This window comes from Elephas maximus, chromosome 21 (genome assembly GCF_024166365.1).
Source record: "Elephas maximus indicus isolate mEleMax1 chromosome 21, mEleMax1 primary haplotype, whole genome shotgun sequence".
Lineage (NCBI taxonomy): Eukaryota > Metazoa > Chordata > Mammalia > Proboscidea > Elephantidae > Elephas > Elephas maximus.
This window is the reverse complement of record NC_064839.1, coordinates 9,391,013-9,412,131: the sequence shown is the minus strand read 5'-3', so window position 1 is coordinate 9,412,131 and position 21,119 is coordinate 9,391,013. Positions and strand designations below refer to the sequence as shown.

Genomic DNA, 21,119 nt, shown 5'->3' with positions numbered 1-21,119 from the left:
AGAAAAAGCTACCACACTATTTATTCTACTTAGGTTCAACATCAAGGTTTATTTTTTTCTTCCAGAGTGAGGGTAAGTAACAATTTAAATAATTATCAGGATGATAATTTATCCATTCAGATAAAACATTACTGCTTAAAAGTAGCTACCTAAGAAATAGTTTGTATGTAATAAATACATTTTGTGTTTAGGTTAACAGGCACCATCTTCAGAGCAGAAAAAAAATTTTAACCAATAAATAAATTACATTCAAGAAAACAAGATATATATATCTGAAGGTATGCTATTTAAAATAGGATATACCTATTTATCCTATTTTTCTTCCTACACACCCAAACTTCCAAAATATCTAGAAATCACCTCCCCAAATAGAACTCATACTTTAAGTCATAAATATAAAGGCCAAGGAGAAAAAAATCAATTCCAGACAAAATTTATAGTTTATATCCTTAATTCCCCATTCAGTAAAATATTAATTGCCAATTTATTAAAGGTAAATGAATTGTGATCTCTTAGTACTGAAAATCTGAAATATATATTTTTAAAAGTCACTCTTTCTGCAAGTATTTAAAATATTGCATCTCTGCTGGCAAATCTGAAAATTATCAAGTCTTTTATTTCCCTATTTTTCATACCTCCACCCCCACCCCCACCCCCCCTTTCCCCTTAACATCCATCCAGCATTTCTTAAAAGGTAAACACAGTTGCTTATACCCCAAACACAAAACACTGACAATGCTCCTTGGTAAACAAGGAAATCCCCAAACAGTCCAAGTCTACAGCTTTGCTCCCAAAGCGCAGCCCAGGCTGAAGGACGTGGAGAATCGATACGGGGAGGAAACAACCACTGGCCCTTACTGATGCGTTCGGAATGCTCCTGAGAGTCCGTAACTGCTCGAGACTTTGCTGATGCAATCCTGAAGAAAATTTCAACAGATTCTGCAGATAAGGATCAGAGAATAAGTCTTTGATTGATAATTTTTCTATTTATTTCTGCCAAGGCGACTGAAAACACGAAAGCCTTTTCATCAGAGAGGTTAGCATAGATGTCAATTTCCTTTTCCTGTTTCTCTGTTAAAAGAAAAAGTGAAAGCTTAACATAAGGGGCAGTGGATGGAATAATTTTAAAATTTAAAAAGCATCCAAGTATTTACGTATAACACTACGCTGTACATTAATATTATAAAGTATTATTCTACAGAACTTAAACTTTTAAAATTACACAAAGGAGTAAGTGAAATGCCATTAACTTACTAAGTCTAAATGGCGACAAAACACACTTTTACACACAGTCTAGTATCTACATATATCATTTCTATTGTTGTCTGCCTATGAGTCAGAATAAAAACCTCAAATATTTTTTCTCCTTACTAGCGTGAGCTCACTGTTTCAGTCAAAAAATTTTTTCACCCTAAAGATAGTCCCCTCTGAGTATCAATGATGACTTTATAAACACAGTAACTTCTTCACCTTAACCCTGCGACAGTGAATAACAATGGCCAACATTTATTTCTCTTTTAAAAAAGAAATTACCAACATGCTATACCCTTGGTAAAGTAAACGAGAGAAGAAACATCTTAAAAATACCATGTAGTTAGGTTTTTTCCCCCTCCTGATTGCAAATGTAACGCAAGATGACGGTAGAAAATTTGAAAAATACAGAGAAGCAAAGCAAGGAAGAATCACCTGTTGTCTCATGAACCAGTTAAAATCACAATTAACTAACGTGATATACATTCTTCTGACTTTTTTCTGGCTCTATTATGATTCTATTTTTGTTTTGTTTTGACAAAGTTAAGCATGCATATAGTTAAACACGCAACGCTTTTTACAACATTTGTTACAAAACAGACTTCTTTCAGCTCAGCCACATTTCTCACTCTCCAAATGTTAACTTTAGTTGTTCCTTTTCTTTTTCACTTCCCTATTATCTCTAAGCAGCATTTTTACTCTATGCTGCCTGCTGGTTTGAGGCATTATTTACTGACTTGTCACCATGGAAAATGAGGACTTCGTGATCCTGCATGTCTTGCCCCACCCCAAACACTCTTCACATTTCCTCCTTCCCCCACTGCAGTTAAATCACCACTGGGGTAAGATCTATTTTCAACGTTCACGTTATGAGTACGTAAATGATTTTCACTTTTCCTTTCCTGTACTTTGTTTGTCCTGAAGTGATTCACTTTATTTGCTTGGTTTTCTATATACCCATTTCTAATTCAAACCAGACTTCCTCTAACTGTATAAATCTGTCTTTCAGAATGTTTACACACATTAGGTATTTTATCAACTTCATCTTCCTGAAGAATCTCTCCGAGTCTTCGACCTTCTTCTGACCTGCTGTCTAGGCCTGCTGCACAATTATCTTAGATCTCTCTTCAACATCATGCCAGAGATTCTCCTCATCTCAGTCTGGAGTTGGATCCTCTGTGTCCTCGATGGCACCCTCATCTGGTTTACTTCTTCAATTTGTTGGCACTTATCCTGTAGTAGCTTCCTGAGAAAGGGAGCACGGGAGCAAATTTTTTGAGACCTTGAATGTCCACAAGCGTCTTCCATCTACTTTCACACTGATTCACAGTTTGATTCAGACTTCTAGGATTCCCCTCAGGCAATAAATCTTCTTCCAACTAGTAGTGCTGCCGCTGAGAAAATCCAGCACCTTTTTTATTATTATTTTAAAATTTACACACAGCGAAATACACAGATTTTAAGTGTACAATTTGATGAGTTTTGACAAATGTACACACCCATTAACACCCACCACAATCAAAATATAGAAACTTCCTGTCACTCCAGAAAATTCTTCATGCTCCTTTCCAGCCAATCCTTTCCCAACCCCCACTGGCAACCACTGTTCTGATGTCTACCATCACAGATTCATTCTGTCTGTTCCTGAACTTAATATAAATGGCATCACACAATATGTACTCTTTTGTGTCTAGCTTCTTTGGCTAAACATGATGTTTCTGAGATTCATCCATGCCATTCATGTATCAGTACTCTGTTCCTTGCTGGGCAGTATTCCATTGCATTAATTCTAATACCATTTTGATTCTTTCTGCTCTGAAAACTTGAAGGATTTTCTCTTTAACCAAAGAGAGATAAAATATGATGGTAGGCTTTGTATAATTTTTATTTTTATCCATCTTTTTTTTACTGGGCTGGGCGTTTGGTGGACCCTTTCAATCCAGAAAGTCAACATCTTTCAAGTTTGGGGAAATTTCTTTATTCCATTGGTGATTTCCTCTCCTCTTCTCTGTTCCTTTTCTGAAATTTCAATTGTTTATAGATGTTATACCTTAGGCTAGTTCTCTAAGTTTCTTACCTTTTCCATTCTATTTTTTCACCTCTTTTTTTTTTTTTTTTGCTCTACTTTCTGGCACATTTCTTCAGTTTTATCTTCAAACTTTCTAGTTAAGTTTTTCATTTCTGCTACCCGTATGTGAAAGTTCAGGCTCCAGGTGCTTTTTCAGCCTCTGTAATTTCCTTTTCAGTATCAGCATGGCCACAGTATCTATTCTTGCTGAAGATACCAGTGACAGTTGAATTTTTTTTTATACAACAAAGACTTGTTTTCCCCAAGTTATTTTCTCCCCTCTTGTTTTGGTTTCAGCCTTTCATACTACGTGCTTTCTTACAGGTATCTGGGTGATTCTTGGTAAAATGTCATATTTGGGAGCGGGACATCAAAAATACTGATAAGAAAGCCAGTGCAAACGTGGAGCTCACTGCGGCTGCCACCTCGGGATGATCTGCCTGGGCCATACCATTGCTAACTCCCTGATAAAAATATATTTACTTTACAGCTTTTCTCCTGGGCTGCTCTGATTCCCTAGAGAATATAACTTTCCAATCTCTTACCCAGAAGATATAAGCCTGGTTGGAGAACTCAAGATTCACCAAATCCAATTTTCATTTAATCTTCCTGATTTTAATGTAGCACACTGTCCTCAGTGACACCTGGTGTCCCATAGACCTGAGAGTCTCTGGTTTGTCTTATCCCTTCCAAAGGACAAGCTTGGGGCTGAGGAGAGGAGTAGAAGTGAAGAGTCCTAGTGGGATGTTCATAAACAGACTTTCAGTCTTCCTATTTTCAGCCCCATCTTGACCTCCACTTCCAGACATAACTGATGTACACACTCCTGACCTTTTGGCAATTCTGTAATAAAAACCTGTATGTTCCTTCACCAAAGGAGATTACAATTTAGGGTCTGCTATTTTTTTAAGCAGTTACTATTTTCCAGTTTCCATAATTTTTTTGCTGTTGTTTCTTCTCCCATTCTTTGTCCTTCTGGGATTCTGTCTTTCAAAAAAATTCCTTTATTGTTATTTTACTAAAATTTTGAAAGGGAGCAGAGCTAGCTGTGTTTATTCACTCCACCATCTTTAACTTGAAGCCTGTTTCTGTTCTGGACCTTCATTAAAAAGGTATTCAGAACTGCCCAACATGTATCAGTCAAGATGTTACTCCTACATCACTAACACCCAGAATAATCATGCTTCCACATGTAAAATGGAGATCTTACACCAACCAAAAATGCTGAGTTTAATGACCTGCTTTATTTTATTAAGACAGTTATTATCTTAGATGTCTAACAAGCTTTCCTTTTCCATTCTCTTTCCCTTTTTTTTAAAATATAGAAAACAAAAAAGCCAATTAAAGCAGTTTTCATTTTTAACCATTTAAACACACTGTTTGGATTTCTTTAACTCATATGTTAAAGTTAATCCTGGCTCCTGATTTCCAACTGCCTTTTTTTTTTTTATGAGCAGGGAGTCAATAAAAACTGAACTAAAGTAAATGGCTACTTCGTACTAAGAAGCATATTAAAGAAATCTATCCTAAAATAAATGGACATTTCAAAAGTTCATGTTTCTTACTCATATTATATTTAGAGAACAACAGTCTACATCAAGGTTAGCAAACTAGAGTCTGTGGGTAAAATCTGGCCTACCACTTCTTTTTAAAAATAAAGTTTTACTGAAACACAGTCATGCCCATTTATTAAATATTGTCTGTGGTTGCTTTCCAGATACAACAGCAGAGTTGTGTAGCTGTGACATGGAGTGTATGGCCTACATATATTTACCATCTGCCTCTTTACAAAAAAAGACTGTTGACCCCTGGTCTAAATGAAAAGATTGCAGTTTATACTACAAAAATAGCTTTGACCAGTTTCCTGTAATCGCTAACAAAAGCAAATAAACTAAAAGCCTAACTTACTACAGAGATAGGTAACTTTCTTTAAAATTTTCTATAATAAATTAAAAACACCTAAAAAAATTCATAACCAAATAAATGTTTCTTTCTTTTTTCAACTTATCATGAAATGAAAGTTCAGGCCTGCATATATATACTTTAGAGTCCTATCACAATTGCACAGACTTCACATCCTGACTAAAAGGGTGTCATTATCTGTTTGCTCATCTCCTTTCACCCACCGCCAGAAGCATTCCTTCGCCTTTCTTTGGATTATATTCCCTTTACACCAACTGAAAAGAATGTTCTGTTTTCTGGGCCAAGGAGTATTTCCCTCTTTTCTTTTTCTCTGCTGACTTTTCTTTACCCAATTTCCCTTCTGAAACAGCCTTTGGCAAAGATTTTCCTGATCATCCCATTGTTAAAGAAGTACATTCAAACTGAGAAAATAATTCAAACTCTCTTGAAGGGCATAAATGAAGAAAAAGAAAAAGCAGTAAAATTACCCAAGGAATTAAAGAGTACCTTTTTTTTTTTTTTAAGTACAGCCTTCACAGAATAAAGTTAAATATTATATAAATCATATTCCTTTAAAGCCACACAATATTAAGGAACACTGAAGTTTGATAAAGGCTAGGGACAGCTACACCAGTGAAATTATTTTACCTAAAAGTAGTAACTTTATTCAAGCAAAAGCAAATGAAGCAGAAGGAAACGGTGAACAGGCAAAAAAAAAAAAAAAACCTCTTTGTCTAGAATAAGAAAAATTTACATTTATATAGGAATCACTTCAGTACATAAGACTGAATATCTAAAGAGGCAAAGTATAACTCACAAATAAAGTATGAAATTATAAAAACTATAAAGAGCAACTCTTTTTTTTCCATTATTACTGGCTTGAAACTAAATTTTAAAAAGATATACAGGGGTCTCTGGGGGCTCATATTAACCTCCCTATTCTTGCATTGTTTGAAAATGTCCATGCTAAAAAAGTTTCTAAAAGATGTATAAATCAAAGAAAAAGAGAAGTCTTAGTTAATGGTCACAAACAACTCCTGGTATATACATTATCAGAAGAAAGGAGAAGATCCATAAGGAGATATACACATATTCTTTGGACCAAGAAGAATCTACCTAACTATCCAAAAACTACCTCCAACTAGGGAGCATACAAATCTCCCAAGAAGCAATTTAAAAATCTGTAATGTAGAATACTTTCAACGGTAAAAACTTTAAACTCATGATATAAGACTTTGAAACAGGTCTGCATGGAATGCAGACGTCCCTTTAAAAAAAAAAAAAAAAGGACCAGCACTTTACCAGGCTTCTCCAGGTGTTACACATACATTATCTCTCAACTCTACTACTGTCAGGTTACAGCAGGTAGACTTGACCTTTACACCTTTACGTTTCCAATAAGAATTACATTTCTGTCATTCTTTTTATAAGCATCTACCACAGATGAAATGCTTTCAAACTAAAATCTGAGTTGCAATTTTAAATCCAGGAGCTACCAAACACTTTCTTCACTACGATATCTAATTAAGATCTCAGATCAACTTAACACTTGAGGGAAAAAACTGCTTGCATTTATTCATACCTCTTTCTTCCTCATGTTTTTTGGCAGATGCACTTTTAGGTCTTCCTCTTCCTCGTCTGATATGATCTGAATGGCTGTTACTTCGAGACCTCTTTCTGTTTTCTAAATCCTTATTTACTGTAGAATTTATCTTCTCTCGCCTAGCTCTCTCTGTTCGCCTCCTCTTGGCCTCATGCTTGTTTTCTGTATGGATGAATAAAAATGATATATTTTAGGGCTTAGCCAGAACTGTTTGCCCAAGTTCTCATTCTCTTCCTTCTTATTTCTAAATGGCACTAGAGTTCACTGCCTGGCAAACTACAACCATAACATGCAAGTCCCCCCGCCACACACACAGGAAAAAAAGAAATTTGACAGAATTTGGACCCACACAGCATATGAGGTAGGAGGAATCTTGGAAGAGAAGACACGTTTCTTCATTTGGCAGTTTAATTTCAGCTCCTACAAGTTCACACAATTCCCACAGCAACCTTTCTGCCTTTTCCCCCCCTCTCTCCAACCTAAAATGGTGAAGTACCAGAAAAAAAAAAAAAATTTTTTTCCATTTCTTTTTGTTCCCTACTGAAATGCCAGGTTGAAATATGTCAAATACGTGAATAATGAATCTTCTATTACAAATGAAAAGCAAAACTGGCCTTAGCCATAATATATTAAGGTTACCAATAAAAAGTAAACAGAGAGCATCCATGGAAAATATAATAACACTAGGGAAGCGAGTAGTTTTCACATCTGCCCCAGATGAGGTAATTTCTGACATACTAAGAGCATGTTGGTCCATATAAGTGGAATGCAACAGGGGAATTTTACTCAATACAGAAATTTAACTAATGCAAGAAGCCATCCCTCCCACTCCAAACAAATCAAAATGCTGGATAATATATAACAAATTAAACATACACACAAACACACTTGTTTCAATACATACCTGAAACTCAAAAGCAAAAGAGAATTTCCCAAATGCTTAAAATTATAGCGGTAAAGGGTCAAAAGAAACAGGAAAACTCATATTCTAAGAACTAAAGGAACAACTTGAGAGACTATAAAACAGGCTTAATAGGCTGTTGTTAAAAAAAAAAAAAAAGTAAAATAATCATAGTTATCTCCAAATACCATGTCCTTGTAGAATTAGTAAATTCCAGGTCTCAGACAGGACATACACTGAATGATGGAAGAACATTTCATTATTCCAGAATGAACGAAAGCTGTCAAACTCTTTTCTTGTCAAAGAACTCAGGAGCTAACCTCAAGAGGCTCCCGCTGAACAAAGGGATAATTTGAGTATCAGCAAAAACAGTAACTGTAATAGGCTGAAACGTATCAAGCACATTTAAAACCACATTAAAAACAAAAACAAAAGCAAACATTAGTTGGTCACCACAGGAGATGCTAAAGAATCAACTCATATTTCAAAACCTTAAAGGGAAAGATAAAGCCTTTTCTAGTCAAACTGTACTGCTGGGTAAACCAAAGGGCAGATGAAGAGAAGTTTCTCATTTCAAAACTACTGCAGCTAATAAACGAAAAGGAACGACAGAATCTGAGTATCACCGTTTTTCAACCTGCCATGAACTAAAGGATCTAAGCGCTAAACATCAACAGCCGCTAACATCACAAAAGGAGAAATAAGCAGACATTATGTGCCTCCTGATTGGAGAACACACCACTATCAAGTAGTCTTGTCCAAAAAAAAAAAAAAAAGATCTCATCAAGGCTTTAGATCCAACTTACAATTTATAGAAAATGCAGAAGTCAGAAGAATGTGTTGACTTGCACCGTGGGGACACAAAACACACATCCAAATGGACAAATGACACAGTTCCCAGAAAATAAAAAAAAAAAGAGAGAAAACAATAGATACAAAGAGACTTAAAAAAGGTATTAATCATATACAACGTGTGGACCTTACATAGAATCTTTTTAACTTTAAGACCATTTATGAGAAAATTTGAAATTTAAACACCCACTGGATACTTGTTGCTAAGGAATCTTTGTTAATTTTTGTTATAATGTATTGTGCTTATGCTTTTAAAGTCTATCTTTTAGAAATATATAATGAATTACAAATACGGAATTTGCTTTAAAATATGCGAGGGTAAGAGTGATGTGGGTGTGTATGGGGCAGGGTTGGACACTGTATACTTCTGTATGAACTTGAATTTCTTAAAATAAAATAGTTGAAAGAAATAGTGATAGGCAAAGTTTTCTAGAGTAGGCTTCCAAAAGTTTAGCAGTAAATTTAGGTTTGTTCTTCCAGCTACCATCCATCTCTGCAAACTTCTTCAAAGCCAAACTTCTCAAAAGCAGTATCTGTACCTTCTGCCTTCAGTTTCTTATCTCCTATTCACTCATCAATATACCCCAGTACAGTTTAACCCAATAAAACTCATCATCAAGAAAACAAACCCTCTCTGTTATCAAATTTAATACACACTTCTCTCTTATCATTTTACATCATCTTTCAGAAGTGTTCAATAAACCTGACCATTCCTTTCCTTGAGATTGTTTTCCACCTGATTCCCACGACACCTGCTCTCCTGGTTTCCTTCTGTCTCACCAACCATTCCTCCTCATCTCCCTTCTATCTTCCCCTCTTCCCTTCCTGACACTCTGGGTAATCTCCTAAGACCCAAAGCAGTAAACACTACTGTTACGACGGCTCCGAAATTCATTCCTGCCGCTCTCATCTCTTCCCAAAGCTCTAGAATTCCTACATCTTAATTTCAATGTCTCATAAGCATTTCATATATATCAAAAAACAACTCTTGATTTTCCCTCCCTCAAGCCTGTTCCTCCTCCAGCCTTCATCGTATTAGTAAGCAGCACCAACCAGCTACACAAACTGAATAACTTAGTCTTTTGTGACTCATCTTGCCTCTTATACCATAGGCTCTCCTTCTAAAACATAGCCATCATCTCTTTGCGTCTCTCCATCTCCATCGGCAACATCCTAGCCAAACAAGATTATCTTTAAAAAAATCAAATTGAGTTGCTCCCCTTCTAAAGCCTTTCATTAGCTTTTTACTGTATTTAGAATAAAGTCAAAATTCCCTCTTGAAAACTAATAGAATAAAGTCAAAATTCCCTATTGAAGACTACAAGTTCCTAGAAGATCTGACCTTTGCCTGGCTCTCCAACCTCATATCACTCATCACTTCAGTCATTACACTTCCAACATGTCTTCCTTTCAATAAAACAAGCTTCTCCCTCTCCTCGAGTCTTGTATTGCTATTCCTTCTGCCTATACATACCTCTTTTCCCCAAAAGATCTTCTTAAGATAGGCTTTGTTTTTCCTTCAGCTTACAGGTCACCCTGAGTCTCACAGCCCAAGTTACTATTTCTGATGCTTCTACTGCTATCGTTATTATTGTTGTCACATGTTGACGAGTCAGTTCCAACTTATAATCACCCTATGTACAACAGAACAAAACACTGCCTGGTCCTGCACCATCCTCACAATCGTTGCTATGTCTGAGCCCACTGTTCCTCTTTTTTGCTGACCTCTACAACATGATGTCCTTCTCCAGGGACTGGTACCTCCTGATAACATGTCCAAGTACAGAAGACAAAGTCTCACCATCCTCCGCTCTCAGGAGCATTCTGGCTACACTTCTTCCAAGACAGATTTGATCTTCTTCTGGCAGTCCACGGTGTATTCAACATTCTTCACCAACACCATAGTTAAAAGGCATCAATTCTTCTTCGGTCTTCCTTATTCACTGTCCAGCTTTCACATGCATATGAGATGAATGAAAACACCATAAGCTTGGGTCAGGTGCACCTTAGTCCTCAAAGTGACATCTTTGCTTTTTAACACTTTAAAGGGGTCTTTTGCAGCAGACTTTCCCCAATGCAATATGTCATTTGATTTCTTGACCACTGCTGCCACGATGCTGACTATAGATCCAACTAAAATGAAATCCTTGACAACTTCAATCTTTTCTGTTTATCATGATGTTGCTTATTCGTCCAGTGGTAAGGATTTTTGTTTTCTTTATGTTGAGGTATAATCCATACTGAAGGCTGTAGTCTTTGATCTTCATCAGAAAGTGCTTCAAGTTCTCTTCGCTTTCAGCAAGCAAAGTTGTGTCATCTGCATATGGCAGGTTGTTAATAAGCCTTCCTCCAATCCTGATGCCCTGTTCTTCTTCATATAGTCCAGCTTCTCGGATTATCTGCTCAGCATACAGACTGAATTTAATAAGTATGGTGAAAGGAGACAACCTTGACACACACCTTTCCGGATTTTAAACCATGCAGTATCCCCTTGTTTTGTCTGAAGAGCTGCCTCTTGGTCTAAGACTGTAATTTTTTCCTCATGAGCACAGTTAAGTGTTTGGGAATTCCCATTCTTCACAATGTTATCCATAATTTGTTATGGTCCACACACAGTTGAATGCCTATGCATGGTCAATAAAAACCAGGTAAACATGTTTCTGGTATTTTCTACTTTCAGCCAAGATCCAACCGACATCAACAATATCCCTCATTCCATGTACTCTTCTGAATCCGGCTTGAATTTCTGTCAGTTCCCTGTTGATTTGCTGCTGTAACCATTTTTGAATAATCTTTAGCAAAATTTTACTTGTGTGTGATACTAATGATATTGGTCAATAATTTCCACATTCTGTTGGATCATCTTTCTTTCGAATGGACACAAACATGCATCTCTACCAGTTGGCTGCCCAGGTAGCGGTCTTCCAAATTTTTTGGCACAGACGAGTGAGCACTGCCAGCATTGCAAATGCTACTACTACTATAATCTGTTATTTATTTACTTACATGTTCCATATATTTTCCCCATCAAAACATAAGCTGTATGAAAGTAGGAACCTTGTCTGTCTTATTCATAGAAGTTACTGTTATCTATATATACTAAGTACCCGATAAATCTTTCTAAAATGATGAAAGCAGATTGAGCACATGCATTTTTCTCACCATCTTCTCAAAATCCCACTGAAAGGAGAGGAAATTTGGGAAGGAAAATAAATCTGTAGTGTTGCAAACAAGGAAAAGATTTCAAATTAACAAACCAGCAAGCTGATGAGTACAGATTGAGAAACTAGAAGAAACTACAATCCAAAAGAGGAATAAGAGATGGTTCCTGTAGAAGTGAGAGCTCTTCTTCCCAATGGAGTTCCAAAGACCGCAGGACAAAAACGTACTAGTAGTAGTACCAGGCCACGGGGTGACCCGGAGGACTACTGCCCAACAGCTGGGCCAGGCACTTCCCCTTCTATTCCTTTTCATACAACACAACTGACATAAGGAAGTACGCCCTGTAAGCACAGGCCAGAGCAAGAAGCAGAATAATGTTCAAGGGAACTCTGAACCTTCACAGAAGAGAAAGAAGAAACCAAAAAGGAAGGCAGCTCCTCATAGGAATGAGATACTGAAAGGGATCTTACAGTTCACTCTAGAATGAACTCTTCCTTCTTCTGGCAATCACGGGACTCACCTGCTCACCTAATAAACACCCAAAAGCCTGACAATAAGCTCTTCCCATTGATACACTAAAGACAGCTGTTCTCAAAACTGACTTTTAAAACAGTGTAGGATATTCATACAACTTATCTACACTGATAAACTAAGTCCTTCATTTATAAATCTCTACAGGCAACTAAGGATTATCAGCTATGTGAGGAAAACAGAAAGCATAATAGAGAAGAACCAAGATAAAATGGGGGAAACAAGTAGTTCAGGAAACAAGGAAAAATTTTAAAACATGCTGATGCATTCTTCCAGACAGATCCGAGAAGATATATCATTAAATAAGAATAAGCTGCTATGAAAATGAAGAAATTAGAAAACAAGATGGACTGCTAAAATTAAAGTGCAAAACCCCAAAACCAACCAAACCCACTGCCGTTGAGTTGATTCCAACTCATAACTCTATAAGACAGAGTAGAACTGCCCCACAGAGTTTCCAAGGAGCATCTGGTGATTCTGAACTGCTGACCTTTTGGTTAGCAGCTGCAGCACTTAACCACTATGCCAAAAGTGCAAAAGACAGGCTAAATAATGGACACATCTAAAAAGTAAATTACAGGTCCAGGAAGAGAAGTCAACGAAATTACCCAGAACAAAGCAAAAAATACAAAAAGATCATGTGACAGAAAAATGAAGATCCAAGAGATCTAATACTCATTGTGACAGTTAAGACTGTGTGTCAACTTGGCTGGGCCATGATTCTCAGTGTTTATATGTGATCACCTCTATGATGGGATCTGCCTTGAGTAGCCAATCAGCTGACGGGGAGTTTCCTTGGGTGTGTGGCCTACATCTGAATATAAGCGGATGTTCTGGTTTTTGCCTACTCTAGACCCTGTGGCTGCCTCCTGTCTGACCTCTGGTTCTTGGGGCTTGAGCTGTCAGCTTATCTGCTGATCTTGGGATTCGCTGATCTTCACAGCCTAGGAGTGGGAGCCCTGCTCTCTGACCTGCCCATCTTGGGTTTGCCAGCCCCTGCAGCTACGTGGAACGTTCCAGCCTCTACATCGCATGAGCCCTTTCCTTGATATCTCTATGTGTATTTATACACTTTACTGGTTTTGCTTCTCTAGAGAACCCAGCCTAAGACACTCAGCTATAACAGAAATGCTAATTATCTACCCAATATTCATTCTCCTCCTCTTTAGTAAGAACAATATCCTGTTCTATTTGAAATGGCAATGTGCCCAGTTAAAATATACTGTCAGACTTCACTGAAGGTAAGGTGGTCAGGAAATCTAGTTTGGCTAGTGACATATAAGTGGAATTACGTAAGGTTTCCAGAAAGCTTTTTTTAATGAAATATGCATGGCTGGCATACCTCCTTTGCCCCTCCTCCCTCTTCCTGCTCGGAATGTTTATGGGATGCCTGGAGGTGAGGCAGCTACCTCGCAACAATGAGGATGAATGCCACATCTTCTTAGGATGGACAGAAGAGCCTAGCCTAGGCCTTGATGATATCATTGAGCCACTGCTTTAGTCCTGGATTGCCTACCGTCATATTTCTTCACTAAGTAGGTAACGTAAATTATTTGTTCAATCCATGGTCATTCAGCTTTCCTGTGGGTGGTAATCCTGATATATGATCCAATAAGCATTCCAGAAGGAAAAGAACAGGGAAAAAGAAATAACGCACCAAAATTGCCCTGAGCTGAAAATTTGAGCCTTCAGATGGAAAGGACCCACTGAATGCCAAGGAAGAATGAGAAGGATAATTTAAGTGTGAATGCAAATTAAAGGCATTCTCTGGGGAAACATACCACCATGCCTCTTCTGCAAATTTTTTCCAGGTCTGAAGCAACTTCTGGAAAATTTGTTCCAGAAATAAAACACGTGAGTTAAAAAAAAAAAAAACTTCACATGGTATATAAGAAAAGCATGATTATCTTATCCCTGGAGTACAATGGAAAGAAATCCTAGTACGACAGCTGTGCAGCAGACCTAAAACCAGTAAGGCTTAATTAGAATAAAAAGAGGACTCGATGAAAAATATCTCAACAATGAATACGGATGTCATTACATAAACCATATGTTTCAGAACCTAAAAGTACAGGTTCAGAGATGATGAGGTGAACATACACATTTTTTATCACAAGGCAAAAGAAAAATTATGTAAGAGCCGTGTTCCATACCCATATATGAATGTACAGCAATTTAAAGCAATTAGTATGTAAGAAACAAAGCTTTCAAAACTCTATTGTCAAGTAATTCACTTACCACTGAATGAATTTCAATCACTTTGGGTTTATAAAAGGTTTTACTAGCTATAACCACTTTTCATTATTTTTTCTTAATTAAAAGTGAATTTGTCCTTTATAGAATTCTTTGCTTGTCAGCCTTTGCCTGCTAACTTGTTTTAAGTGAATCGTTTGAAAAGTAGGTTTAAGTTTTAATTTTTTTTCCTTCCTCCAATAAAAAAATGGGAAGGTTGCTTATTTGACCAAGCTTAACCTAAAGCTTGTCCCCACTGAGAAATAAACAATTAATATACTAATTAAAAAAAAAACCTGTTGTCATCGAGTCCATTTCGGCTCACAGCGACCCTATGGTACAGAGTACAACTGCCCCATAGAGTTTCCAAAGAGTGCCTGGTGGATTTGAACTGTTGACCTTTGGTTAGCAGCTGTAGCTCTTAACCACTACACCACCAGAGTTTCCAATATGCTAATAAACAACTCCAATTTCTTACTGTTTTGAATCTTTTTTCCTTACCTTTGAGGAAGTCTTTTATGAACTAGTATCTCATTTAGAATTTCATACAGTTTTTATAATTAAAAAAGTGCTTAAATAGATATCTCCATAGTTATTAATGCAAAATAGATGTCATTAACCATCCAGGAATGCCATCTGGAACACTAAAGGTCTGAAACAAACTGAGGGTTTGAGCAAGTATTTGACTAGGAAACTGTTACAGAGTTCAAGGTCTATACACAGTACAGGTACTCTCAATTTTAGGAAATAGGGTTATTTCCTAGTAATCTTTTTAAAAGAAATTTCTTCGAATCAACAATTTTAGGACAATCTCAAGGCTACTTTTAAATCCTCACTCAACCATTTAATTTAGAAATGAAATCCTACATGAATGACAAAGTTAATTCTTAAAAGCTTACCTCCATTTCACACAAAAAAGAAACAGCACACACCTAATTCATTTGGGAGGGTGTCAAGGAATAATTAATTGCCTTGGGGATCTATGCTTGGGGATCAAAATACTGAGATTTTCTTAACACAGCTTTATTTGTAACACTCATTTCTTCCTCTCACCAAAATTAATTTTAAATTTCTAAAACATCCTTAACTTCCACAATAGCTTTTATTTATAAATGTTTTAAAAATTATAAATATTCTCAGCTAGACGAGGTTCTATATAATTATATACTGTTGTTGTCGTTAGCTGCTGTCAAGTAGAGTCCCACTCACGGTGATCCCACATGTGCAGAGTAGAATTGCTCCACAGGGTTTTCAAGGCTGTGACCTTTCAGAAGCAGATTGCCAGGCCTGTCTTCCGAGGCACCTGTGGGTGGGTTCCAACTGCCGACCTTTCAGCTAGTAATCAAGTGCTTAACCACTTACTACCACGACCCTATTTCTATGTATGTTATGAAGGTATAAAAGTGATAACTAGTATATTTTAAAACATGAGTTTTAAATATTTCAATCCTGGATAAATTTATTCAACTTAACATTCTTCCTGTATGTCACGAAATGTGTACAATAATAAATTCAGAAAAAGGTTTCAGCCCACTGAAATTTAAAAATACCTTTTATAGCTTTGATTTTATTTTAAAAACCAGTAAGTGCAATTTGAGCTTTTATGACAATTCTTTTTCCTTTTAAACTTTTAATTATGCAAACACATCTTTCTTGACCCCCTCGTTATCCAGTGATCTATCTACTTCAGAATTTACTGGTTAATATTACAAGTAGAAATCATTTTGTAGTTTTAAAATGGGCTCATACTGCAAGTATTGTTTTGCCTTTTTTAAACAGCGTTTTACAGCTCTTTCCATGTATCATTCTTTCTAACTAGCACATACTGCTCCCTAAGGGATGTACTCTACCTCATTAACAATTCTTCTACTGATATTTGGGTTATTAACAAAGTTTGTTATTTTGTATATAAAAAATCATACCTCTAGGCTACATATTCACTGAGAAAGAATTCTGTCAGATTGCTCTCCAAAAAGGCTATGCTCACTTACTCTCCTACGAATGACACGACAACACCCATTTGGACATACTCATCAAAGCACTTCTAAGAAATCCGTTATGTTTTGCCAGGCTGTGGGCAAAAATAATAGTATTTCATTCCAGCTGTATTTCTTTCTTTACTAGCGGAGTTATCTTTCCAAATATATAATACCCATTTTCATTTCTTCTTCTTCTATAAATTCCCTGCTAATTTACATTCCTTAAAACTGAAATAGTCCAGATCTCATTGACAATGTTCATCAACCACTTAATAAACTGAAGAGACCTTAAAAATAATATTCTTCTCATTCCCCATGTACAGATTAGCCAAAGCAAATTTTACTTTTTAATAAATTAAAATTAATTATATAAATGACTATTTTATTGAGTACCTATCACTTGCCCAAATCTGCCTGTGTCAGACATTTTCATAAGCACTTCATCTGCACATCAATACTCTAAGGTGGGAACTATAAATCTCATAAACAAGTAAACAGCAACTGCTCATGGAGGTCAATTACCTAGAGAGTGACAGAGCTGGAACGGGAATCTGAAGCCAGGCTTGTTTTCCAGGCTCTGAATACTTTAAATCCTTTCTTTAAAATCCCTGCCTTTAGTTTCTGCAGCACAGACCCTTATCCCCTATGCTTCCCCTTCCTTCCTGACTATTTGGTTTCTTTTGCTGGTTCCCTTCTCTCCTCCCTGAAATACCTAGGCTTCAGTTCGTTCCATCTTCACTTCGAGGTCACAAGGCCACCATTACTATATAAAAGAGCCCTTAGGAAATCCCATACATAAAACAATAATAATGAATTGCTTCTTAAACTCACCCGCGGTGGCACATGTAACACCACTCTGTTGGTTGCTCTCCTCCAGCTGGCATTTATTCTCAGCTGACCAAAGCTGCACACCCACCATCCACCCTTGAAGGTTGGTGATGCCAGGGTTTGGTTCCTGAACTCCCTTCTCCTTCTACCCTACATGCTCCACTGCAAGTGCAAATGTCAAACGGACATTTCAATAATGTTAGCTACCATCTATTTGCTGATGACTCAAAAGCTTTATCTCCAGCTGAGATTATTCCTTGAGTTTCAGACTATATGTCCAATTGTGTGTGTGTGTGTGTTTGTGTGTGTGGAGAGGGGGAATCCACATGGACCATGTTTCACAATTATATACAAAACTAAATTCCTCAGCTTTCCCTCAAAACTCATCATCTGGAGGATTCTGGGAAGATGGCAGCATGAACAGACCATCGTTCCGACCCTCCCCTACAGATACGACAAGAAATGCAACAAGGAAACGGTCCTCCACTTTGCGGCTCTGAATCCGGGAGCGCAGGAAATCAGGGAGAACTGCAAACACGCAAGAATCAACCAATGAACAAGTCACACACAGCAGGAAAATCGCTTCTTCCACCCTCCCTGTCCCTCTCCCAAGCCACGTAGGACACCGGCTGCTGTTAATTGGGAAACTGCTTCCCTAACCACCACAGCCTCTGCCTGTACAAAGAGACAGGACCCCGAGATTCTGCCCTAAAATCACCAAGGCAGACTTCCATGTGGGTCCACTTGGAGTGTACCAATACCTCCCCCACTAGAACACTGTTACCAACAAGCCAGCTGTGAACTGCTACAGAAGATTCCTGCACTGGAGTTTGTTCACATAGCCAGCACTCTACCTGCCTCCCTGCGCACCCATAGCTCAAGCCTCTGAAACCAAGAGGACAAACATCCCTGGGAGTTAATTAGGGTTAGTCAGCCCCCACTTCTGGTTGGTGCTGAGGACTGCTGACTAAGGCTGTGTGCGCTAAGCAGGAGTCTTGAGTGAAAGTTGCACTCACAGCCAACAATCTACCAGACGGACCCTGACAGCAACAAAGTAGAACTCCATGGAGATCTGACCAGAGCATGGAGAAATAATGACACAAAATTTCCCCAATCTTAGGAAGCACATGAATGGATTTGTAGAAATCCAAGAAGCTCAAAGAACTCCAAGCAAGATAATCTGAAAGAGATCTACACCAAGACACAGCACAGTTAGGTTTTCAAAAAGTAAAGATAAAGAGAGAATCCTGAAAGCAGTCAGAGAGAAGCAAACAGTCACGTACAAAGGATTCCCAATAAGATTAAGTGCTGATTTCACCTCAGAAACACTGGAGGCCAGAAAGGAATGGAATGATGCCCAGTGAAACTATCCTTCAAGAATGAGGGTAAAATCAGAACATTCTCAAACAGAAGCTGAGAGAGTTCATATCCACCGGACCAGTCCTATAAAAAATACCAATGGGAATTCTATAGAAGGAAGGGAAAAGACACCAGAATACAAACCTACACGCAAAAAGAAAGATCTTTAATAAAGGGAAATACACAGACAAGTATAAGGACTAGTAATAAGGTATTCATTTTGAGAACCAACATACTTAATAGAGAAAGGCTGAGAGCTTTCCTCCTGAAACTGGGAACAAGACAAGGGTGCACACCCTCACCACTTGTATTCAATATGGTATCAGAAGTCCTAGCCAGAACATTAAGACAAAGAAATAAAAGGTACCCAGATGAGAAAAGAAGTAAAATTATCTCTACCCATGGGGGATACGATCTTATATATAGAAAATCCAAGAGAGTCCACAAAAAACCTTCTAGAATACAGGAATTTAGCAAAGCTGCAGGGTACAAGGTCTAGAAACAAAAATCAGTTGGGTTTCTATACACCAGCAATGAAAAATATGAAAGGGAAACTGGGGAAACAATGCCATTTATAATAGCATCTAAGAGAATAAATACCTAGGAATAAATCTAGCCAGGGATGTGAAGGGCTTACACCATGAAAACTATAAAACACTACTGAAAAAGATTAAAGAAGACTTAAATAAATGGAAAGGTGTTCCATGATCATGGATTGGAAAACTTAGTATTACAATGTCTGTGCTACCCAAAGCAATCTATAGATTCAATGCAATCCAGATCAAAATTCCAACAGCCTATACAGAAATAGAAAAACCAATACTCAACTTTACATGGAATGGCAAGAGGCCCCAGATAGCTAAAGTAATGTTGAAAGAGAAGAACAAAGTAGAAGAACCCACACTTTCCTGCTCGATGGCAATGGATTTGGTTTTATACACCTACAGTAATCAAAACATCCTGGTACTAGGGTAACAACAGACACATAGACCAACGGAATAGAGACTCTAGAAATAAACCCACACATCTATGGTAAACTGATTTTTTACAAGGATGCTTCAAGTTCATTCAACAGGAAAAGAAGAGTCTCCTCACTAAATGGTGCTGGGAAAATTGGATTTCCACATACAGAAAAATGAAACAGGATCTATGCCTCACACCAAACACAGAAACAAATTCAAAATGGATTAAGGATCTAAACGTGCAAACTAAAACCATAAAATTCCTAGAAGAAAAAGCAGGGGCAATGCTGTCAGGCCTAGCTTTTAACAATGGATTATCTAATATAATACCAAAAGCACAAACAGCAAAAGACAAAATAAATAAATGGAACCTCATAAAAATTAAAAACTTTTGTTCATTAAAAGCCCTTATCAAAAAAGTGAAAAGACAACCTACGAACTGAGAGAATATCTTTGGAAACCATATATCTGACAAGAACCTAATAACCAAAATATGTATAAAACTTCAACAACCTAACAACAAAAAGACAAACAACCCAATCATAAAATGAGCAAAAGACTTAGAACGTTTCACCAAAGGCGACACCTGAATGGCCACCAAACACATGAAAAGATGTTCAGCATCCTTAGCCATCAGAGAGAAGCAAGTCAAAACCACAATGAGATACCATTTCACTCCTACTAGATGGGTAAGATTAAAAAAACAGAAAACAACCAATGTGGGGAAATTGGAACCTTACCCATTGCTGGTAGAAATGCAGAACAGTAGAACCATTATGAAAAACAGTGTGGCAGTTCCTCAAAAAACAGAAAATGTAACTACCATATGATCCAGCAATTCCACTCCTAAGTATATACCCAAAAAACTTGAAAGCTTAGACTCAAACAGAGACTTGTTTACCAGTGTTCACTGCAGCACTATTCACAATATCCAAAAGGTGGAAACAACCTAAATGCCCATCAGCAGATGAATGGATGAACAAAATGTGGTATATATTTATAATGGAATACTTCTCAGCCAGTAGGAGAAATGAAGTCTTGATACATGCTATACAATACAAATGGAGATGGAAAACATTATGCTGAGTGAAATAAGTCAAACACAAAAGAACAAATACTGTATGACCTCACTTATACAAAACAAGGAAAGACAAATGTATAGAGAACAAAGTTTATTAGCGGTTACTAGGGCGGGAGGGAGCCGGAAAAGAGGAGTTCACGGTGTTGGAAATATCACGTTGATTAAGGGTAGGGTTGCACATCTGGTTATTATAATTGTTGTCAATAAGTTATATACCTATACAGAGTTGAATTGGCAAAAGTTGGGTGATATATTTACAACAACAAAAAAAAGAGTAGTTGCTGAGGCTGCTCATGTACAACCAAACACCTCACGAGATTTGGTTTCTTGGTTTGCAGGTTTAGGGTCATGGTTTTCATGTGACATCCCAGTTAACTGGCCTAACATGTTTAATGCGTCTGTTCTACC

At 37.3% G+C, this 21,119-nt stretch overlaps 1 protein-coding gene across 1 annotated transcript in view; it reads right to left on the bottom strand.

Annotated features, from left to right (window-relative positions):
* Positions 1 to 847: 847 nt before the first annotated feature.
* Positions 848 to 21,119, bottom strand: part of C21H16orf87 (chromosome 21 C16orf87 homolog) — a 30,984-nt gene continuing 10,712 nt past the window's right edge. Inside the window, exons 3-4 of the mRNA XM_049863590.1 lie at positions 6,804 to 6,986; positions 848 to 1,071 (exon numbers count right to left, since the gene is read on the bottom strand). Coding sequence (XP_049719547.1) covers positions 953 to 1,071; positions 6,804 to 6,986 — 302 coding nt within the window. The 3' untranslated portion in view covers positions 848 to 952. The remainder of the gene's footprint in view (positions 1,072 to 6,803; positions 6,987 to 21,119) is intronic.